Raw genomic sequence first — 19,632 nt, 5'->3', positions numbered from 1 at the left:
TACTATATTCTCTTATTCTGTGGATATTTTTGTGAGTGTACATGTATGCATCGAAAATATGTATACCAACTAAAATTATAAAAACTTCAAATGAAATCATAAATGTAATCAAAATTATTGAGAGTGATTTTAGATTTGTTGAAAAACTAGCCCAAATGCTATTGTCTAATTGGTGGTAGAATTGCCAAGCCAGTTTATCAAATAGTAAACACAAATTTTCGTAAATATTACTGACCGCGAAAGACGTATAACGCGAAGTGTCTTGTATTATTAAAGGGCGGCAGTCGTCGTGCCGCGTCCTGTTCGATATGGGACTCATAGCGACGTATACAACGCGTGTAAAATACGCGACGACCGCCGCGCATTAATAAATCCATACATGTACCGCACAAATATTTCAGTCGACTGTAGACAAAGAAGTTCACCAAAGTCAGTGTTTTTTTTGTTTTTTTTTAAAAAAGCGATGTTTAAATGTTGAGAGACTGTGTTTGAAAAATGAACACGCCCCGCATGCTTTTATATACGATGTTATCCCAGCTTCTTCCGTCTGTTTCTACGCTTCCGGTAAATAGATACTAGTATTCGAATATATATTTTTGGTAGCGATGCTGAGAAAAGACGGAGGAAGTAATACACTATCACGGTGTAAGTCAGGATGTGTGGCTGTGACCGGATAAGAAATCCTTGCCGTAAACGGTGAACAAAATGAAACAGTTAGTTAAGGGCACACCTTTTGAAATAAATGGGGGGTGCATGGAAGAGTGAGTTTATATTTAATTTTTATATTAAAAGTTGGTGAGTTCTTTGAAATGTTGGATGGAAATACATATACCGGCATATGAAAAAAATGTGAATAAAAGGTTCTGCAAGATGTGCGTAAAAAATCCCACCTCGATTTCAAACTGTCAACCCTCAGTCTGTTTCAAGAGAAAATTTCGCTCACTATCACGACAAGGATTCGTTATATGTGAGTGAAATTACCCCCCCCCCCTCCCGTAGGCTGACTACCGAAATTGTGCTTTCTAATCTCATTCGTCCATGACCAGACGGACCAAATTGCAAGATGACCAAACTGTGGATTTTTGACTTCCCTTCCCAGACAGTAAGCGTAAATGGTAGACAGCGAATCAGAGGACCCGTTTCAGGTTTATTCATTCCGGGAAATCGGGGATGGTCAGCTATTTTTGTTTACCTAGATGGACTCCCGGGGATAAACTTTGACGATCGAAAGGAAGTTACAGAAAGAAAAAAATCAGCTTCATTCCCCTGATTGTTGAATCACGTATTGAGCTAATGGTCACTGAAGCTCTAGAGACAGCAGTCTTTGGAAAATATGGACCCCTTTTCAAAAAGACAGGGTAAAATAACATACCCCTTTTCGGACAAACAGGGTAAAATAACATACCCCTTTTCAGACCGAAGTGGTGAATTTGGAACCCCTTTTGGCGGCACATGTACATATAGCACTTCAATGTGAGTACCCCCACCCGGGGCTGGGGCCTTGACGGCACAGTCAGCTGGCGCACACGTGATAATAAAATAAATACGATATTTACTATATGGGGCCGCCATCTTGAATGACGCATAAAACTAAAGATTGGTATTTTTGTCCTGATTTGTAGGAATCTGAAAAACGCGTTTCACAACTTGTCTCTTATTTAGTTTTATGCGTCATTCAAGATGGCGGCCCCCATATAGTAAATATCGCATTTATTTTATTATCACGTGTGCGCACAGGGAGCCCAGGAACTATAATCAACTGTAATACGCAGTCTCTATGAGCGGGGGGGGGGGGGTTATCGGCTGGTATCTAGTGTAAGAAATAGACAAGGGATGAAGGCTCCAGCCAGCTCACATTTTTTAAACTCGAAATTACAGACGAAAAGAATGAAAAATAAAATCTAAAAAAAATACCAGGTTGAAGATTATTAGTTGCTCCTTCAAATTTCGCCAAAGCCTTGTCTACATTTTACCGATATCTGCAGAATAAATCAAGAAAACTACACAAATTTACTTCATTTAGGAATTCCTAACTGTTTGCCCGAACGCGTGGCACAGTTGAAGGCGTGGCCTGTTCAGCATTTGTCAACAACCAATCACAAGACTAGTTACGAACCACATCGAGGTCACGACTCGGTTAGCCTTGCTCAACTGGTTCGTAACCAGTCCTGTGATTGGTTGTTGCCAAATGCTACAGGCCACGCCTCCAAACTTTGCCATGCGTTCGGGCAAACCGTTAGGAATTCCTAAACGGAGTCAATTTGTGTAGTTTTCTTGATTTATTCTGCAGATATCGGTAAAATGTAGGCAAGGCTTTGGCAAAATTTGAAGGAGCAACTAATATTCTTCAACCTGGTATTTTTTTTAGATTTTATTTTTCATTCTTTTCGTCTGTTTTTTTCGAGTTTAAAAAATGTGAGCTGGCTGAAGCCTTCATCCCTTGTCTATTTCTTACACTCGATACCAGCCGATAACCCCCCCCCCCCGCTCATAAACACCGCGTACTACAGTTGATTATAGTTCCTAGGCTCCCTGTGGTGTGCGCCCGCTGACTGTGCTTGACGGGGTTCAACGCCGGAGCGTGTGATTGCTTTCGAGGTTGTAGCGCGCCCCCACGCGCACCTGCACTGCTGTATATCTCCAAGAATCCTTGTTACTGAGCTCTTCGTGTAGCTCTTTATTAATTACTGTAATTAATAATTCACCTCATAATCCTGTAATTAGTTCATACAATATTCACAATTCTGAACTAAACGTGTTTTCATTGGTAAAGCATTGAATCAAGAGCTGATATAATTAGTTTGTACAAAGTTTCAAGCGAGCCGGTTACCTCAGTCGGTAGAGCGTGGGACTTTTAATCCTTATACCCCCTTACCGGGCGTACTTCTTTTCCTACTCTAAAAAACTGTTTTTAACGTTGTCAATATAATTTTATTGGTATTTTTAAACATTCTTATCTATTTATCATTTTTTTTTCTTGCCAGGCCAAAGCAATTTTGAGATAATGAATAACTATTAACAGCTTTTCAGACTTTTCAATGTAGTTCTCATTGGAAATATATGTACTCTGAGCTACTTTTCGCATGGACCAAACAACCACGATTTTTTTAGCTATTTGCTGTTGACTTCTTAGGTTGAAAACCTAACAAAACATAAATGAATAAATAATTAAATAATTAATTAATTAAATAAATAAATAAATAAATAAATAAATAAATAAATAAATAAATAAATAAATAAATAAATAAATAAATAAATAAATAAATAAATAAATAAATAAATAAATAAATAAATAAATAAATAAATAAATAAATAAATAAATAAATAAATAAATTTCTTTATTTATTCAAACAGTTATTTTTTTTATTTTAGGAGGAGTTCCCCTAAATAAAATCCATGCTCTGATATTATCACCTAGTTTCTTACTTTGGTCAAGGAACATTTAAACATGTATAGAATGTATTCTTGTTATACTGCTTGTTAATACTTGTTAATTGTTACTAATGTGTTGCAACACTACAAAATATAATTGAAATAAAAATGACGACAAAGGTGAAAAACATTTTTATGCTAATTACTATTTCACCACTGTTTTTCTTTTGTGAATCAATGGCGATGGCTACCGTGACGAAAATTACGACTAAATCGAAATCAGTAAGATTCCAGGGACGGCAGTGATGAATCCGAAAACGGTATTTAAGGCAAATGAACACGTGAGACACACGAAACCGTTTCAAATCATCGTACAAAACACGAATCAACCATTGACGGGAATTGGATCACTCGCTTTTGAGGGTGTTATAATAAGTGAATTGTTAAAACCGTGTTTATTTTATCAGAAATTGAAGACCTCGAACATACTATTGCGAAAATTATTTTTTTGATAGCTCAGCGCATTTAGGTCTATGTGTTGCAAATTTGAGCGCACAAAGTGTTAAAAGAAAGTTTATGAATTTGAATATTTCTGTGCAATAAAATAATTTGTAAATATTGTATCTGCTTAAACTATGTATTTTTTTTTCTGCACATAATTGCTCCCTCCCTGGTAATGGAAAAAAAAGCATGCCCCCTTTATTCAATTTTAAAATAGCTTGACCCCCTCTTTTTTCCCGGCATCCTCCCCAGCCGGAGAAAATGACCAGTCCTTTATAATAGCTTATATTTTCAATTAATTTTAAATATTTCCCTTGTTTTACTCACATATTTTTCCTATACTCTCAGAACCCGGGAGTTCTTTCTAAGCTTTCTCTGATTTCCCATGGGTTTGCGGCAACTGGTGGACCAATCTCTCAGACAGATTTCTATTTCTATGGTGTTCTGGTCGCAAGGGTCTCTGGGAAGGAGACTGCAGGTGGACAACAATCTGAATCATATTCCGTTTAAAATTTCAAAACTGATTTCAAAAATGCGATAAAAATGGTTAAAAATTAACTTAGTACAGCTTTCGCGGAAAAGAAGAGTAAACGCGCAAAAAACATTTCGTGTTTTTTTTTTTCGATCACTCGAATTAAAACGCACAATAAAAACGCAAAGGAATACGCTTGTTTGTAGATACCGATACGCTATGGCTGTCCGTCCGCCACTTGCACACGTGACTATTCCCCGCTTTAACTTTCTGTTTTCTAAGTGTTTTGTTATTGTACCGTGACAGCCTTAATCGATTGTGAAAATTGTGCACATTTTTTTAGCTGACGCGCTCACTGATGACGACTTATGTACCGGTATTGTTCATTTCTCGAAATATTGTCAGCCCAAAAATTACTTTTTTCATTTTCTCCAGCTAAATAACAAATATTAAATTGAAAATAGAAAATAGTTCTCAATTCGAATCCTAGTTCGACTTAAAACATTTAACATTTTACATAGTTCCCACGATCCGCGTACAAGTAGTCTATTTTGCTTGGTATTAATTTCTTCGCTCATTTTTTTTAATTCATTGTTTTTATAACAACATGAGGATTATACCCGGGGGGGGGCAACTTGCCTAATGGGGACGTGCCTCTGAAATGGGTCTTGTTTTTTGGATTTTAGGTATAAGTATCGGTCTTATTTCTGTGGTCAAGATACTAGTAGGTATGAATATCGGTAATATTTCAAAGAGAAAGCGAACTGATGTTTCTCATTTAACAACTTAAATAACCTGAACATTGTGTTAATAATATGCTCTTATGTAAGTGACAGAGGTATTTCTATGGTCAAAATACATATTTTAATAAATCAATATACAATTCAACTGTTGGCTTACATGTGCTTCTATTGGAGATGCTCTTCTAACAGAGCAAATACGGTAACTGTTTTATTTGGAATAAAAAGTGATGATAAAAATGGTACTTTAGTATAAATATGGGTATAGATTTTGCCACTATCCAGGTGAAAAAAATGGTCACACTTTTGAGCACTCAGGGGCACCTCCCTACCCAGCTACGTATCAACTGTCCGCCGGGATTAAACCCGGGACGCCCCTCTCCGTCAACAGCAAACCTCACACGTAAGCGCGTATGTCATTGGTACATTAGCCTGTGAGTTTATTGATCTACATTTATAAGTTGCTGTTCGGTATTTTTTATTCAGTATTTTCATACCGTTTAATTGATAGTTACGTTTCGTTTTTTCTCTCTCGTTAGTTAGGACTTGTCGCCATTCAAGTTTTGTTTTCACTGCTGCGCCTGCTGCTAGGCAACAACTATCACGTGACCAAGCATGATGGCGAGCTCGGTCAGCAAAATGGCGGACATGGGGAATTGACAGAAGATTGGAGATCTTGCGTTCCTGAGCTTTATTCGAACGGTCCTGGTGAAAATTACGGCGTGATGCTCAACAGAGTCAAAGTTTAATCTTTGTTTCACATTTACGGTGAGTTTTATCGGTCTCACGTAGCTAATTAATCGTTAATCGATGACAATAAATCACTAAGCGATTCATGATAAAAAACGATTAACACTTTCAACGAGACGTTGGTTATCGTGTGTGCTGTTTACGATGCAGCGAACTGAAACAATCGCCTCCAGGCCACGATCCCCGCTAGAACTAAAATACTGGGTACCGAGATTGTAGCATATCTGAAGTACGTACCATGTACCTGTAGTGTCGAGTTTCTCTGTTTTGTTTTTATAGTTATATCACCCGACAATGGCGCTAAGCGTTCTCGATAAAAAAACACTTGTTTTCGGCGATCGAGTTTCGCAGGAAACGTAAATTGTCATGTTTACACCGTAACAGTTTAAGTTTCAGAAGAACATAAGCTATATTTAGTGTTATCGCGGAGTGATCGGTGTCTGATTGAAGTCATGGTCACTCGTAATATTTACAAAACAAAGTTCTCCCTCAAGGTCAGCATGATTGAACGTGATTCCTGTTTTTATTTTTCTGAGCTTCAAGTTTTTTCACCAGACACAATGGTTTAATTTTTTGTCCCTCGGTTTTTACTCTCATGAGATAAATTGTCTCACACAATTTTAAGAAAAACAAGTGACTATAAGTGTAGAATAAAATTAAAATATGTTTTCATAATAAGCAAAATACTATGAGGGAAACAAAATACATGCTTTTACATGTAGTTCCACATAGATGGGTACTGTAAAATGACTAATTTTCACTGCGTTTAAATTTCACTGATTTACCATTTTAGGCATATTCAGTGGGTTTAAAATTCACAGTTTTATTATTTAGATAATGTGTTCTATGCTAAATTTTACACATTCACTGGGTTTTATTTTAGAACATTTTGCAGTCAGCGAAATAAGCAAAATTAAAACCCAGTGAATAATTAACGCTTTTACAGTAATTTTCTCATACTTTCTAAACTGATGGAACAATTCCACCGATGTATTTAAATTCCTGCTGAGAACACTAAGCTTATTCTGAAAGATGGACTGAAGCAGGAAGTCAGTAGAAGACAAGAGATTTTTTTTCTTTAGCGTGGGGAAAACCGAGGTGTTAATCAAAATATTTAATGTCAATTGTTTATGATTGGTCCTGGCAACGTTTGGGTGATCGTGACATAGCTCCGTCTTTGAGAATATATCTTACACTTTGAAGAGTGATTGAAACTAGTGTTGTCAAAAAAATTTCAATATAACTTGAGTGTCGGCAAGGGGTATTTTCGTAAGCTGTAATCAATTATTTTTATTTTCTTAATACTGTAAAATCTGTATTAAAAGCCAAGGCTTCTATTAAAATGATACAATGCAACAGAGGGGATGCAGCTTCTATTAGAGCATCTGCACATATGAGAAATAGTGAATTTGTGGTTCTCAATTGTTCAAAAAGAATGGGTGGGACTTATATTAGGAATGCGACTTCTAGTACAGATTTTACGATCTAATTTAAATAAATAAAAAATGTAAATTCGTAGACATGGGCGAGATGTAAAATGTAATCAGCTATTTTATTAGTCCGTAATTTGTACAAAGATATTATTTTTTTTGAGCGTATAAAGCATTTTCCGAATTTTCAATTTTTATTTTTTTAACCCAAATTATCAAAATATTATACAATACCGTTTTTAAATACCCTTTAACTTGTTCAGTCTATGAACATTTTTTTTTTTAATTATGTAGGTAGAAAAATAAATTTTAGGAAATTTTCACAAAGTAAAAATCCCTCAAAAAATGTTGAACATAACTTAGGAACATCAGACCAAGTGGTTTGATGAAAAACTATTTTTTTTAGGAGGTGGCAATTGTTCGTAGCAAAATTAATAAAATTATGATAATTGTGTGATTGAAATATGTTACATGGTTGTAGAAGTTTGATTTAAGTCGATGGAGGTCATTTCAAAACACGAAAAAAATATAGAATTAAGGTGTGATTAGTTTGTTTGTGGTCGAAGAGAAGAAATGCAGAAACTTGAATGTGGCCATTTTCAAAATGTTAACAAAAATCGGGTGACAATTCTTATCAAAATAATGGTCAAACTAACTAATAGAAAGATTTTGATATGCGAAAACTTTTTGTTTGGCGTTGAAATGATTGGTAAAAGCAGGGATTTAGTTGTCAAACAATTAGCTTAGGACATTATTCAATAATTCATTGCTAAAAAAAATTTGTGTAATTTACAGCAAATAAAACAAAATATTCCGGTTTACCTCAGGTCACGCAATATGCGCACAAACGATGAATACGCAAACGCTATCGATTCGAGAACTGGGAATTACATTACCATGCCTCCAAATAAGGAACTAAGTATATTTGTAATTGCATACCCACCCTCCGAAGGAAATCGTGTTGAAATTCATAAATTGTGAGAAATCAGAAAAACAGACATTTCTAGAAATAATAATGCAAATGTATGTGTAAGTCTACTGTAAAAGGATTATTTATTCACTGGGTTATAAGTTTGCTTATTTCGTTGACTGGAAAATGCGCTAAATTAAAACCCAGTGAATATGTAAAATTTAGCACAGAACACATTATCTAAATGATAAAACCGAGAATTTAAAACCCACTAAATATGCCTGAAATGCTAAATAAGCGAAATTTAAACCCAGTGAAAATTAATCATTTTTAAGTAGGTAAGAACTGGGGTTATTTCATCTCAGTTTATTTTGTGGCATTTTGGATTCACAGAGTTCGCTCATAATACGATCTTAATTGTGTATCGTAATAAAGTATGTAACTACAAAAGTCGCTAACACTCGCTGTTGCATGACCTCCAGAGAAAAAGTCCCTGATTTTCAAGAAATCATGAAAATGTTTGTTTTTTTTACAAAATTAATTCAATTTTGACATATATGAAAATATGATTATATTTATATGATTTATATATACGATATATGATTTTGAGGTAGTTCTGTACCATTAAATTAGAACACAGAAAAGATTGGTCACAGTAAATAATTCAAGAATCGTTGAGTGTTGATTCACATACATGCAAGTCATTTTCCATGGATAACTTACTGTAAAATACTTTATTTTCGTTGAAGAAATTATTCAGTGAAAATAAAATCCAGTGAATATACCTTTTTTCCTGTATTTTACATTCAACTTGTCAGAAATCAGTGAAAATAAATTCCATACAAAACCCCAACAAATTGTTGTCAGCAGAAATTAATTCCAGCTAAAATATTTTACAGTAACATAATTATTCAAAATTCTCCATTTTTTGTGACAGTCATATGGAGCCCACTTGATACTACATAGAATTTTTTTAGCATAGGTCACTGAACAAAATGTTATTTAATATAATTTTTCTGTCATAGGAACCAATTGTAAACTATTTAAAACACACGTTTTTGATAAATTTTTTTAGGTTGCTTTTGTGGAAAGCGTAGTTCGATGACCCTATATTTTTATTTCAAAATTTTGAACATCACAGTTACCCAACCCCTCTTGCTAGATTTCAAAGATTTTTGAGTATTTTTTTTATCAAGTGAATCTTCCAGGACACAACAGTTTTTTAATTTCTTTGGTGATTGGTTCTTAGCGATGACACCGCTAAGAGAGTTCACCTCTACGAACTGGTGAGTACTAGTATTGGTAGTATTGACACAGGCCTTATCTTTCTGATCTTGATACGGCAGCCTGAGAATTATAACAACAGAGTGGTCAGTACTTGTGTAGTACATGACTGCGTTGTTATAGAAACCATACTATGAATAACTTTAACTTCCAGTGAACTTTCGTCACCTTGAATAATCCCCCTACCCTCCTCCCAACCATAATAAATGCGATTACATAAATAACAGAGGTTTTTTAAAGATCAAAATAGGTCATATTTCAATCCACAGGCAGTTTCTACTTTTGTCTGTCCTGGCTAAAATCTGCCCATCTTGAACAGGTTGACAGGCCTTAATTCCAGAGGGACAGGCAATTTCTACATTTACCTGTCCCAGCTAAAATCTGCCTATCTTGAACAGGTTGACAGGCCTTAATTCCACGGTACAGGCAATTTCTACGTTTACCTGTCCCAGCTAAAATCTGCTTGTCTGTAATAGGTGGACAGACCTTAATTTACCTGTCCCAGCTAAAATCTGCCTGTCTGTAACAGGTGAACAGACCTTAGTTTCACCTCTGATTTAAACAGAATGACTTCTTTAAGGCCCCCCACCCCTAACCTAAACTATATCACTCCAGCAATATAATTCTACATGCCCCTCCTGGTAACTATACATTTCTTAAAGAGGGGCATATCAAATTAAAATATAGGAGGGGCACTGGTGGGGACAAAGTTAGGATTACAATGAGGGCTGAGGGAGCCCTATAATGTCATTTCATTTAAACTGGCCCACTGTATCCACCACGTAGTAATTTCGTCACCTATTATTTTTCGTGATACAGTGACACCATCCGACTCCTATACTCACCTTGCTAATTTTATGTGATACCCCCCCCCCCCCCCCCGGTATTTTAGCTGGAATTAATTTTCACTGAAAATACTTTTTTGGTATTTTGAATAGAATTTATTTTCACTAATTTTTGATGAGTTGAATGTATAACATATAAAAAAAGGTATATATTTACTGGATTTTATTATCACGAACTCGTGCCTTCAGCGAAAAATAAGAAAATAAATCCTGAGCGAAAATAAAATATTTTGTAGTACCATAGCTGTTTTTCTTGTAAAGTATTGTGAGATTTTTTTTCATAATACTGATATTTGTTTTCAGTTTAAAAAATCTGAATTCTGTGGTATGTATGTCAGTAACACTGCTCTGCAACTTTTTGATAGACAATCTGACTGAAATAATCTTTCAACCGTGACTGAGATTAAAATAGACTAGTTGCTTTGTGTACAATAGTGATTTACAGTAGTAAATGTATCCATTGTTGTGAGACTACACATGTAACTAACCAAACTTACTGTAAACATATTAATTATTCACTGGTTTTTAATTTTAACTACTGTAAAGTACTTTATTTTCGCTTGGGATAAATTTTCTCTATTTTCGCCGAAGGAATAATTCAGTGAAAATAAAATCCGGCGAATATACCATTTTTCCTATATTTTACATTCAACTCACCAAAAATCAGTGAAAATAAATTCCATACAAAACACCCAAAAAGTCATTTCAGCGAAAATTAATTCCAGCTAAAATAAAGTATTTTACAGTATTTTTGCTGATAGGTAAATAAAATTCATATAGACATGTGAGTAACAATAGAATTAGTTGTTTTCCTGCCAAGTCTGTGAACCCAGTGAAAATGCTCAAAACATTAAAATAGTGAAATGAAATGCTACCCAGTAGTGATAATAAATGGCTTTACAGTATACTGGTACTAGCTTGTATTTCTTTCCTGCCAGTGTCATTTTATTGTCAGGGAAGCAAAGTACGAGCAGATGTCTCTGGCCTTTTTTTTTACAGATCCCATCATATGTGGGCATTTCACAATGTCATAAATTAAGTTACCATGGCTTAGCTTATTGAGCCACAATTTTGCATGTACAAATGTTTAGTGACTTCACCAAGCTTTTCAATGACATCATCACTTTCCATAGTTGTAAAAGTGACAACACTAAGTTGCACAGCGACATCACTAAGTTGCACAGTGACATCACTAAGTTGCACAGTGACATCACCCAGTTGCACAGTGGCATCACCAAGTTGCACAGTGGCATCACTAAGTTGCACAGTTACATCACCCAGTTGCACAGTGGCATCACAAAGTTGCACAGTGGCATCACTAAGTTGCACAGTTACATCACCCAGTTGCACAGTGACATCACCAAGTTGCACAGTGGCATCACCAAGTTGCACAGTGATATCACTAAGTTGCACAGTGGCATCACCAAGTTGCACAGTGGCATCACCCAGTTGCACAGTGACACCACCAAGTTGCACAGTGACATCACTAAGTTGCACAGTGATATCACTAAGTTGCACAGTGGCATCACCAAGTTGCACAGTGGCATCACCCAGTTGCACAGTGACATCACCAAGTTGCACAGTGACATCACTAAGTTGCACAGTGATATCACTAAGTTGCACAGTGGCATCACCAAGTTGCACAGTGGCATCACCCAGTTGCACAGTGACATCACCAAGTTGCACAGTGGCATCACCAAGTTGCACAGTGACATCACCAAGTTGCACAGTGACATCACTAAGTTGCACAGTGACATCACTAAGTTGCACAGTGATATCACTAAGTAGCACAGTCACATCACTAAGTTGCACAGTCACATCACCCAGTTGCACAGTTACATCACCCAGTTGCACAGTGACATCACCAAGCTGCAAAGTGGCATCACCCAGTTGCACAGTTACATAACCAAGTTGCACAGTGACATCACTAAGTTGCACAGTCACATCACTAAGTTGCACAGTCACATCACCCAGTTGCACAGTTACATCACCCAGTTGCACAGTGACATCACCAAGCTGCAAAGTGGCATCACCCAGTTGCACAGTGACATAACCAAGTTGCATAGTGGCATCACTAACTTGCACAGTTACATCACCAAGCTGCAAAGTGGCATCACCCAGTTGCACAGTGACATCACCAAGTTGCACAGTGGCATCACCCAGTTGCACAGTGGCATCACCCAGTTGCACAGTGACATCATCCAGTTGCACAGTGGCATCACACAATTGCACAGTGACATCACTAAGTTGCACAGTAACATCACCAAGCTGCACAGTGACATCACCCAGTTGCACAGTGACATCACTAAGTTGCACAGTGGCATCACTAAGTTGCAGTGACATCACCAAGTTGCACAGTGACATCACTAAATTGCACAGTGACATCACTAAATTGCACAGTAACATCATCCAGTTGCACAGTGACATCACCAAGTTGCATAGTGACATCACCAAGTTGCATAGTGGCATCACCCAGTTGCACAGTGACATCACCAAGTTGCACAGTGACATCACCAAGCTGCAAAGTGGCATCACCCAGTTGCACAGTGACATCACCAAGTTGCACAGTGGCATCACCCAGTTGCACAGTGACATCGCTAAGTTTCATTGACATCACCAAATTGCACAGTGACATCACCAAGTTGATTCCTTTTTGAAAAACATCAAACAAGATCATAATATTTACAGACCACCCTAAAGTAATCATATATGACTTCCAAAAATATTGAAATTCAATATTATGAAAACTTCTTAACATTTACTTTTTTTGTTTGATTTTTTTTTCTATGTAGATAATTTACAATGAGTGCTACTTCCCGCCGGATGTCAGCGGGCCCTGTGATTGGCTCGTCGATATCTATACTTGACCGGGGAGATACTCCCGCACAGGCCGTAATTGACAAAACAACCCGGGCTAAAGCTAAACGAGTCTCAGATGAAACCAAAGAAGAATTGGAAAAAATACAATTGAGGGTGAACAAGGTAAATGTTTTAAATAATAAATTTATTTAGTTTTCAATTGAAATGTTTTGTTAACATTGCTGTACGATCTTTTTGCATTGAGTGGGAAATGTCTTTTTTTTCATAAAACATGAAATTTTTAAAGATAAACTGAGCATTTAAGAAGTATTTAAAGTGGAGGGGTAGTCTACCGATACTTGGGACAAACATGTAATCGACCATGACAATGTATGCTAAAAATGCAAAGGCTTATGGGTAGACGATTGTAAACAACGACATGCTATGGTCGTCCGTGCAGATGACAACTCTCCTGCTTTAACATTGTTCAAAGCGATAACCGCTCATTGACAAAACTGAGTTTACCCATTCACACTAGTCACAATAAAACATTATGTTCCTCAATAGGTGCCAGCGACGAAAATTGTAAACTATAATTCAGGCGTCAGGAAAGATTGAAATGTTCCGAAACAAACGTTTAAAATAGAATACTTATGATAATGGAAAACTATTATCATGTTGAAAACTCACTAAATTAAATTAAAATGTTTTAACAATTTTTGTTTTGGTACTGAAAAATATATAGCTTTTGACATCTGAAAATTATAATTTCATCATAACAAATCAGTGTAAAAATGCAAATTTTTATTATTATTATTATTATTATTATTAAATATTTTTCCAGTGACCCCACCTTTATTTTCAATTGTAGTGCTGTAAAATACTTTAATTTCGCTTGGAATTAATTTTCGCTGAAGGACAGATTCGACTGAAGAAAAAATTCAGTGAAAATAAAATCCAGCGAATATACCTTTTTCCCTATATTTTACATTCAACTTGTCAAAAATCAGTGAAAATAAATTCCATACACAACACACAAAATGTCTTTTCAGCAAAAAATTAATTCCAGCTAAAATAAAGTATTTTACAGTATCCTATAGCACAATAACCCATAATAATTAAAATATGTAAAAGATGATTTATAGTCTTCAATTCTGCTTTAAAGGGGAGCAGAGGTGTGGCTTTTGACACTCTGTACATGAAATTTGAGATCTATGAATGAATTTTGTTGTAAAAAACAACTTGTATGTGCTGCGAAATGCCCTAAATATCGGGTATAAAAACGGGCTGTAAAGCAGACGACAAACGCCCGCTTTGCCTGGCATCATTTCGCCTCTAGAGGGCCAGTCAAATGATGTCATCAGTGAACACTGATAATTGAACTCATTCATTCTAGTATGTCAGTGCCATAGAAATGCTATATGAAACACCTTGTTAACTGACTACTTAAAAGTTGAAACATGGTGAGGTGTTGTGTTATGAATGCCATAACGATTCATGTTATGTTTCTCGAAATCCAAAATAAAAAATCACGTTGCTGGTTGTGAGAAATCGGCGGAAGAACTAACCTGAAAATGAAGACACGTACAGGGCTCTGGCTATAGTAAACAGTGAGTGAATAAATATTGTTTGAGTTAAAAACTAAATCGAAATATAGATGAAAACAAATCATTAAGGAATTATAAAGAAAACTTGAGACTAAAATGCTGGATAAAACAATAACCTATTACCTATGTGGTAAACAACATATAGTCTGCCCCTTGAACTCTAGTCTAACCACAGTTTGCATCTTAGTGGTTTGCCCCCTGAAATAAAGTATATGTATACTGTAAAATACTTTATTTTAGCTGAAATTAATTTTCACGTAAAATACTTTTTGGGTGTTCTGTATAGTGTTTATTTTACAGTATCCCAAATAAGGGAAAATTTGAACATTAGAATGCTTGAAGATACATTTTTGAACAAATGCAGATACAAATTCTGTTGTTTTCGATGCTAAATGTAAAATAATTTGGTGTATAGTTAAATTCTTTGATGTTATTTTCAGATTGAACTTGAAAGAATCATTGGTGATGCAATACTGAAGAAGAAATACCATCAGGAGGTTGTAGTATTTATCGTAGGGTATCAAGATACCTGCACGCAGAGAGCTAAACTTTTAGGACAACTCAATGAGGTAAAAAAAACTGACTTAACCTTTTCACCACAAAACTTTCGCGTCCAAATTTTTCTGCACTTTTTTAGCTCCACTGTCGACTTTGTCGAGCGGAGCTTATCATATGAGTGATTGTCCGTCGTCGTCGTCCGTGTCAATGTTTTACTTTTTCGACTTCTTCTTGAAAACTACAAGCCTGAATGCTTTGATACTTGGTGTATATGTACCTTGGGTAGACCTCTCTTAGGTTTGTTCGTTTCATTTTGATATCTTCAATTCTCTATTTTTGGTGAATATTTTTGTCATTATTGGTAAAAAGTGATATTTTCAACTTCTTGTTAAAAACCGCAAGTCCGATTGCTTTGATATTACATATATAGGTACTACATGTGGACCTCTCTCAGATTTGTTCATTTTGTGATGATATCTTCAATTCTCTAATTTTGGTGAATATTTTTGTAATTTTTGGTAAAAAGTGATATTTTCGACTTCTTGTTAAAAACCAAAAATTCAATTGCTTTGATATTACATATATATATACTACATGTAGACCTTTCTCAGATTTGTTCATTTTGTGATGATATCTTCAATTCTCTAATTTTGGTGAATATTTTTGTCATTTTTGCTAAAAAGTGATATTTTCGACTTCTTGTTAAAAACTGTAAGTTCGATTGCTTTGATATTACGTATATAGATACTACATGTAGACCTTTCTCAGATTTGTTCATTTTGTGATGATATCTTCAATTCTCTAATTTTGGTGAATATTTTTGTCATTTTTGGTAAAAAATGATATTTTCGACTTCTTGTTAAAAACCGCAAGTCCAATTGCTTTGATACTACATATATAGGTACTACATGTGAACCTCTCTCAGATTTGTTCATTTCGTGATGATATCTTCAATTCTCTATTTTTAGTGAATATTTTTGTCATTTTTGGTAAAAAGTGATATTTTCGACTTCTTGTTAAAGACCACAAGTCCGATTGCTTTGATATTACATATATAGGTACTACATGTGGACCTCTCTCAGATTTGTTCATTTTGTGATGATATCTTCAATTCTCTAATTTTGGTGAATATTTTTGTAATTTTTGGTAAAAAGTGATATTTTCGACTTTTTGTTAAAAACCAATAGTTCAATTGCTTTGATATTACATATATAGATACTACATGTAGACCTTTCTCAGATTTGTTTATTTTGTGATGATATCTTCAGTTCTCTAATTTTGGTGAATATTTTTGTCATTTTTGGTAAAAAGTGATATTTTAGACTTCTTGTTGAAAACTGTAAGTCCGATTGCTTTGATATTACATATATAGGTACTACATGTGGACCTCTCTCAGATTTGTTTGTTTTGTGATGATATCTTCAATTCTCTAATTAATTTATTTTGGTGAATATTTTTGTAATTTTTGGTAAAAAGTGATATTTTCGACTTCTTGTTAAAAACTGTAAGTCCGATTGCTTTGATACTATTCATAGTGTTCATTTTCTAATGATGTCTTCAGTTCTTTAATTGAAATGTGCATTGCTAACAGTGGAGCTATCTCAGCCGATAGGCTGCTTGTTTTTATATTCTTGAATATTTTTGGGAATGAACTCTAATTTTGGAGCCAACAGACAAAATTTGAGTCAATTTTCAGTTTTTACTCAAAAAATTTGGCTATTTTTGTCTCAGGCTTCTGAAGGTAAGTGCAGACTATAAACAGGAGTATTTTGTGAATTTGTGATGAAAAGAGAGAACTGCAGTGAAAAGGTTAAAATCACAAATGCAACTTACTGTTGCAACCACTGACCTTTAATAATGCCTGCGAACAGGGCATGGTATGGTGACCAGTGCCCTTTAATTTGAATACTAACATACCATCCAGGAGGGAGTTGCATGACACGATTGGTGGAAATAATTGTTTAATTTGCATAAATTAATATTCATGAGCAATGAAAAAATCATCTTTTCAGTAACATTGTGCCAAAATGCTTTTCGATAGAATACATGATAGTTCTAAATTGACAGATTCTATATTTACGAGCCAAAAAAATATATCGAAATACTGATGTAAAGGTGTTTTTTGAGACATGTTTTTGATCAGGCTCTAGCAAATTGTTGAAAGTAACTACATGTTTTTTCTTTACCCTGATCATAGCAAGTTACGAAATTCATGTAGAATGTGGAGACATGTTTATATTTCACTCTAGTACTATTGCTCAAAATGTTTTTAGTAACTTTTGTCAGTGACAAGTTACCTAATTAGTATGCATTTTGAGAAACCACAGTGTGTGTACATGCGCAGTTTGGAATGGAACAATTTTGAACGCAATAAAATCACGCGTAGAACTCGTGCTCCAGCAAGAAATTGTGGCGTCAAACTGGCTGTCGGTTGAATTGTATTGTACTAGATATCATTTTAGAGCCTTTTTTTTCTACGAGATGTTTCTAAGTTATGTTTAGGATTATTCTGTAAAAAAATTGCTGAAATTCATAGAAGGGACGTTGTTGCGTTACTGATGGGCTACGACTGACTGACTTCGAAATGTTCCATTCAAATCAGATGGCACCCTCTTGTGCCAATCCCTCCCCTGATACCATCTTAAAGTTTGTTGTTGTTTTTTCTATAGTTTTTTGTAAGCTCCATCAATACATACGATGAAGACGAGTTGATGCCGAAAGGAAACGATATCGATTTAGAGGAAGTGTCTGACAGTGTACAGGATGCACTGAATACAGCGGCGAGTGCTTCACAGAAACTACAAGAACTGAACCATGAAATGGTGACATATGTGCACACGTTAACTGGTGGAAAAGCTGCAACAAAGTAAGTTACATTGTAATAGTTCACATGTATCAGTCAGGGAGGTTCCAGTTTTGATATTCATGTGTCGCTGTGGAAAAAAAAGATCTTGTATTTGTTCTATTACCCAAGCAAATGGGCAAACATGATATACCATGGTATTTGATGGTCAATCATAGCCAATAACTAATTGCAGTGGTACATGATAATGCTCAATCATGGTTGAACATCGATGACTATGCTCAACCATAACTTCCATGATAGTTGAGTTGTAGTGTCAGATCTTCCATGGTCATGGTTATCTTTTATAGACCATATGGTTAAAATATATTATGTCTGGCTGCACCATGATGGTTATACATGTATATTTTTCCCATGTAGTTAGTGTTTTAGTGCTAACTGATTTTCTTCAAAACACTAATGGTTATTTTCCGTATAATTACAAGATGACCTGTTCTGGTTTGAGAGGTCACAGTAAATGTCTCTAGTTATGATCATAGAAGATCTGAGTCATATGTCTATGGTTGTTGAATGGCACTCAGACTAACATTAATACGACGTATACACTATAATTGCATTTCCATATCCAAGCATTCAGATGATATATAGGTTGTCATAGCGTAGTAATTTTGGAGAATATCTGAACAACAGATTGATTTTTTAACTTTTTTTCCCTTGTTTCTATTACATTACTTAATGTTTAATTACATCATTTGTGAACAAACTATTATAACAGCCTATTGTCTGTATACTAGGAGCAAGAAGAAATTAGAGAAGGCTTTATCACAGGCCAAGGAAGACATTCAGAGTTAAACAGAGAAATTACTTGGTGCACAAACAGGTTAGTATGGCGAGTTATGATGGTAAACTGCAAGATCACGTAGAACGCTTGAAATTGAACGTAAAAACAGGACAAACAAAGTTCATGGTGACGTCAAAACATCACATGGGATTGGATAAATGAGAAATTACTTTTTGAGGTGTTTCCGTGCCTAATAAGGTGCTATACATATTTGATGATATTCTTTATGGATTGGATACAACTTTTTTGACCCAATGTTGTGCACCAAAGCTTGCGAGGATGCCGTACGACTGAGGGCAGCATCCAGTCCATAAAGGTTTTATCGTACACCTAGCCTTATATGTGTAATTACGATTGATTTACCTCAAATACGAGACATAATTTAGAATGACACGTTTTGTTTTGATTGATGAAAGCTGGACGCACTGGGCCAGGTGTGATACAGGAAATTATTTCCCTGAAATGAGGGCGCACTTCCCATATCATTACAAGGCAGGGCAATACAAGGAGATGATAGTGGTCAATTTTGATGAAGTAAGAGGTCGTTAACATCATATTCCCCTCTGCAAGTTTCGACATTGAACTACAAAAAAATGAAATTCAATCAGCAAACATTTGGTCTGCGCCTTTCATGCATTATGCAAGATCTTGCAGTGACCGGAAAATCACTCAATGTTAGTTACTTTTAGTCAGAGGTCACCAAAATGTTGGTGAAAATAATTCTTACTGGTACAACATGTCATGAAATTGTTGTTTGTATACAAAACAAAAAAAATCATA

The 19,632-nt window shown here is 35.4% G+C and overlaps 1 protein-coding gene across 1 annotated transcript; it reads left to right on the top strand.

Annotated features, from left to right (window-relative positions):
- The first annotated feature begins 5,679 nt into the window (after window positions 1-5,679).
- Window positions 5,680-18,891, top strand: LOC144344845 (uncharacterized). Its single transcript, XM_085494645.1, has 5 exons — window positions 5,680-5,853; window positions 13,097-13,286; window positions 15,151-15,279; window positions 17,878-18,074; window positions 18,806-18,891. The coding sequence occupies exons 2-5, from the start codon at window positions 13,107-13,109 to the stop codon at window positions 18,861-18,863; spliced, it is 564 nt and encodes a 187-aa protein (XP_085350771.1). The 5' UTR covers window positions 5,680-5,853; window positions 13,097-13,106; the 3' UTR covers window positions 18,864-18,891.
- The last annotated feature ends 741 nt before the right edge of the window (window positions 18,892-19,632 follow it).

Source organism: Saccoglossus kowalevskii, chromosome 20 (assembly GCF_978046115.1).
Source record: "Saccoglossus kowalevskii chromosome 20, keSacKowa6.1, whole genome shotgun sequence".
NCBI lineage: Eukaryota > Metazoa > Hemichordata > Enteropneusta > Harrimaniidae > Saccoglossus > Saccoglossus kowalevskii.
The sequence above is the reverse complement of the archived record's forward strand: the minus strand, read 5'-3'. Positions and strand labels throughout refer to the sequence as shown.

What these genes read in the sequence shown, in the direction of transcription:
- LOC144344845 (XM_085494645.1), top strand. Translation starts at nt 13,107, where the DNA reads ATGAGTGCTACTTCCCGCCGGATGTCAGCGGGCCCTGTGATTGGCTCG. An exon ending in TTTTAGGACAACTCAATGAG is followed by an intron (nt 15,280 to 17,877) that starts GTAAAAAAAACT and finishes TTTTTTCTATAG; the next exon opens with TTTTTTGTAAGCTCCATCAA. An exon ending in GGTGGAAAAGCTGCAACAAA is followed by an intron (nt 18,075 to 18,805) that starts GTAAGTTACATT and finishes TCTGTATACTAG; the next exon opens with GAGCAAGAAGAAATTAGAGA.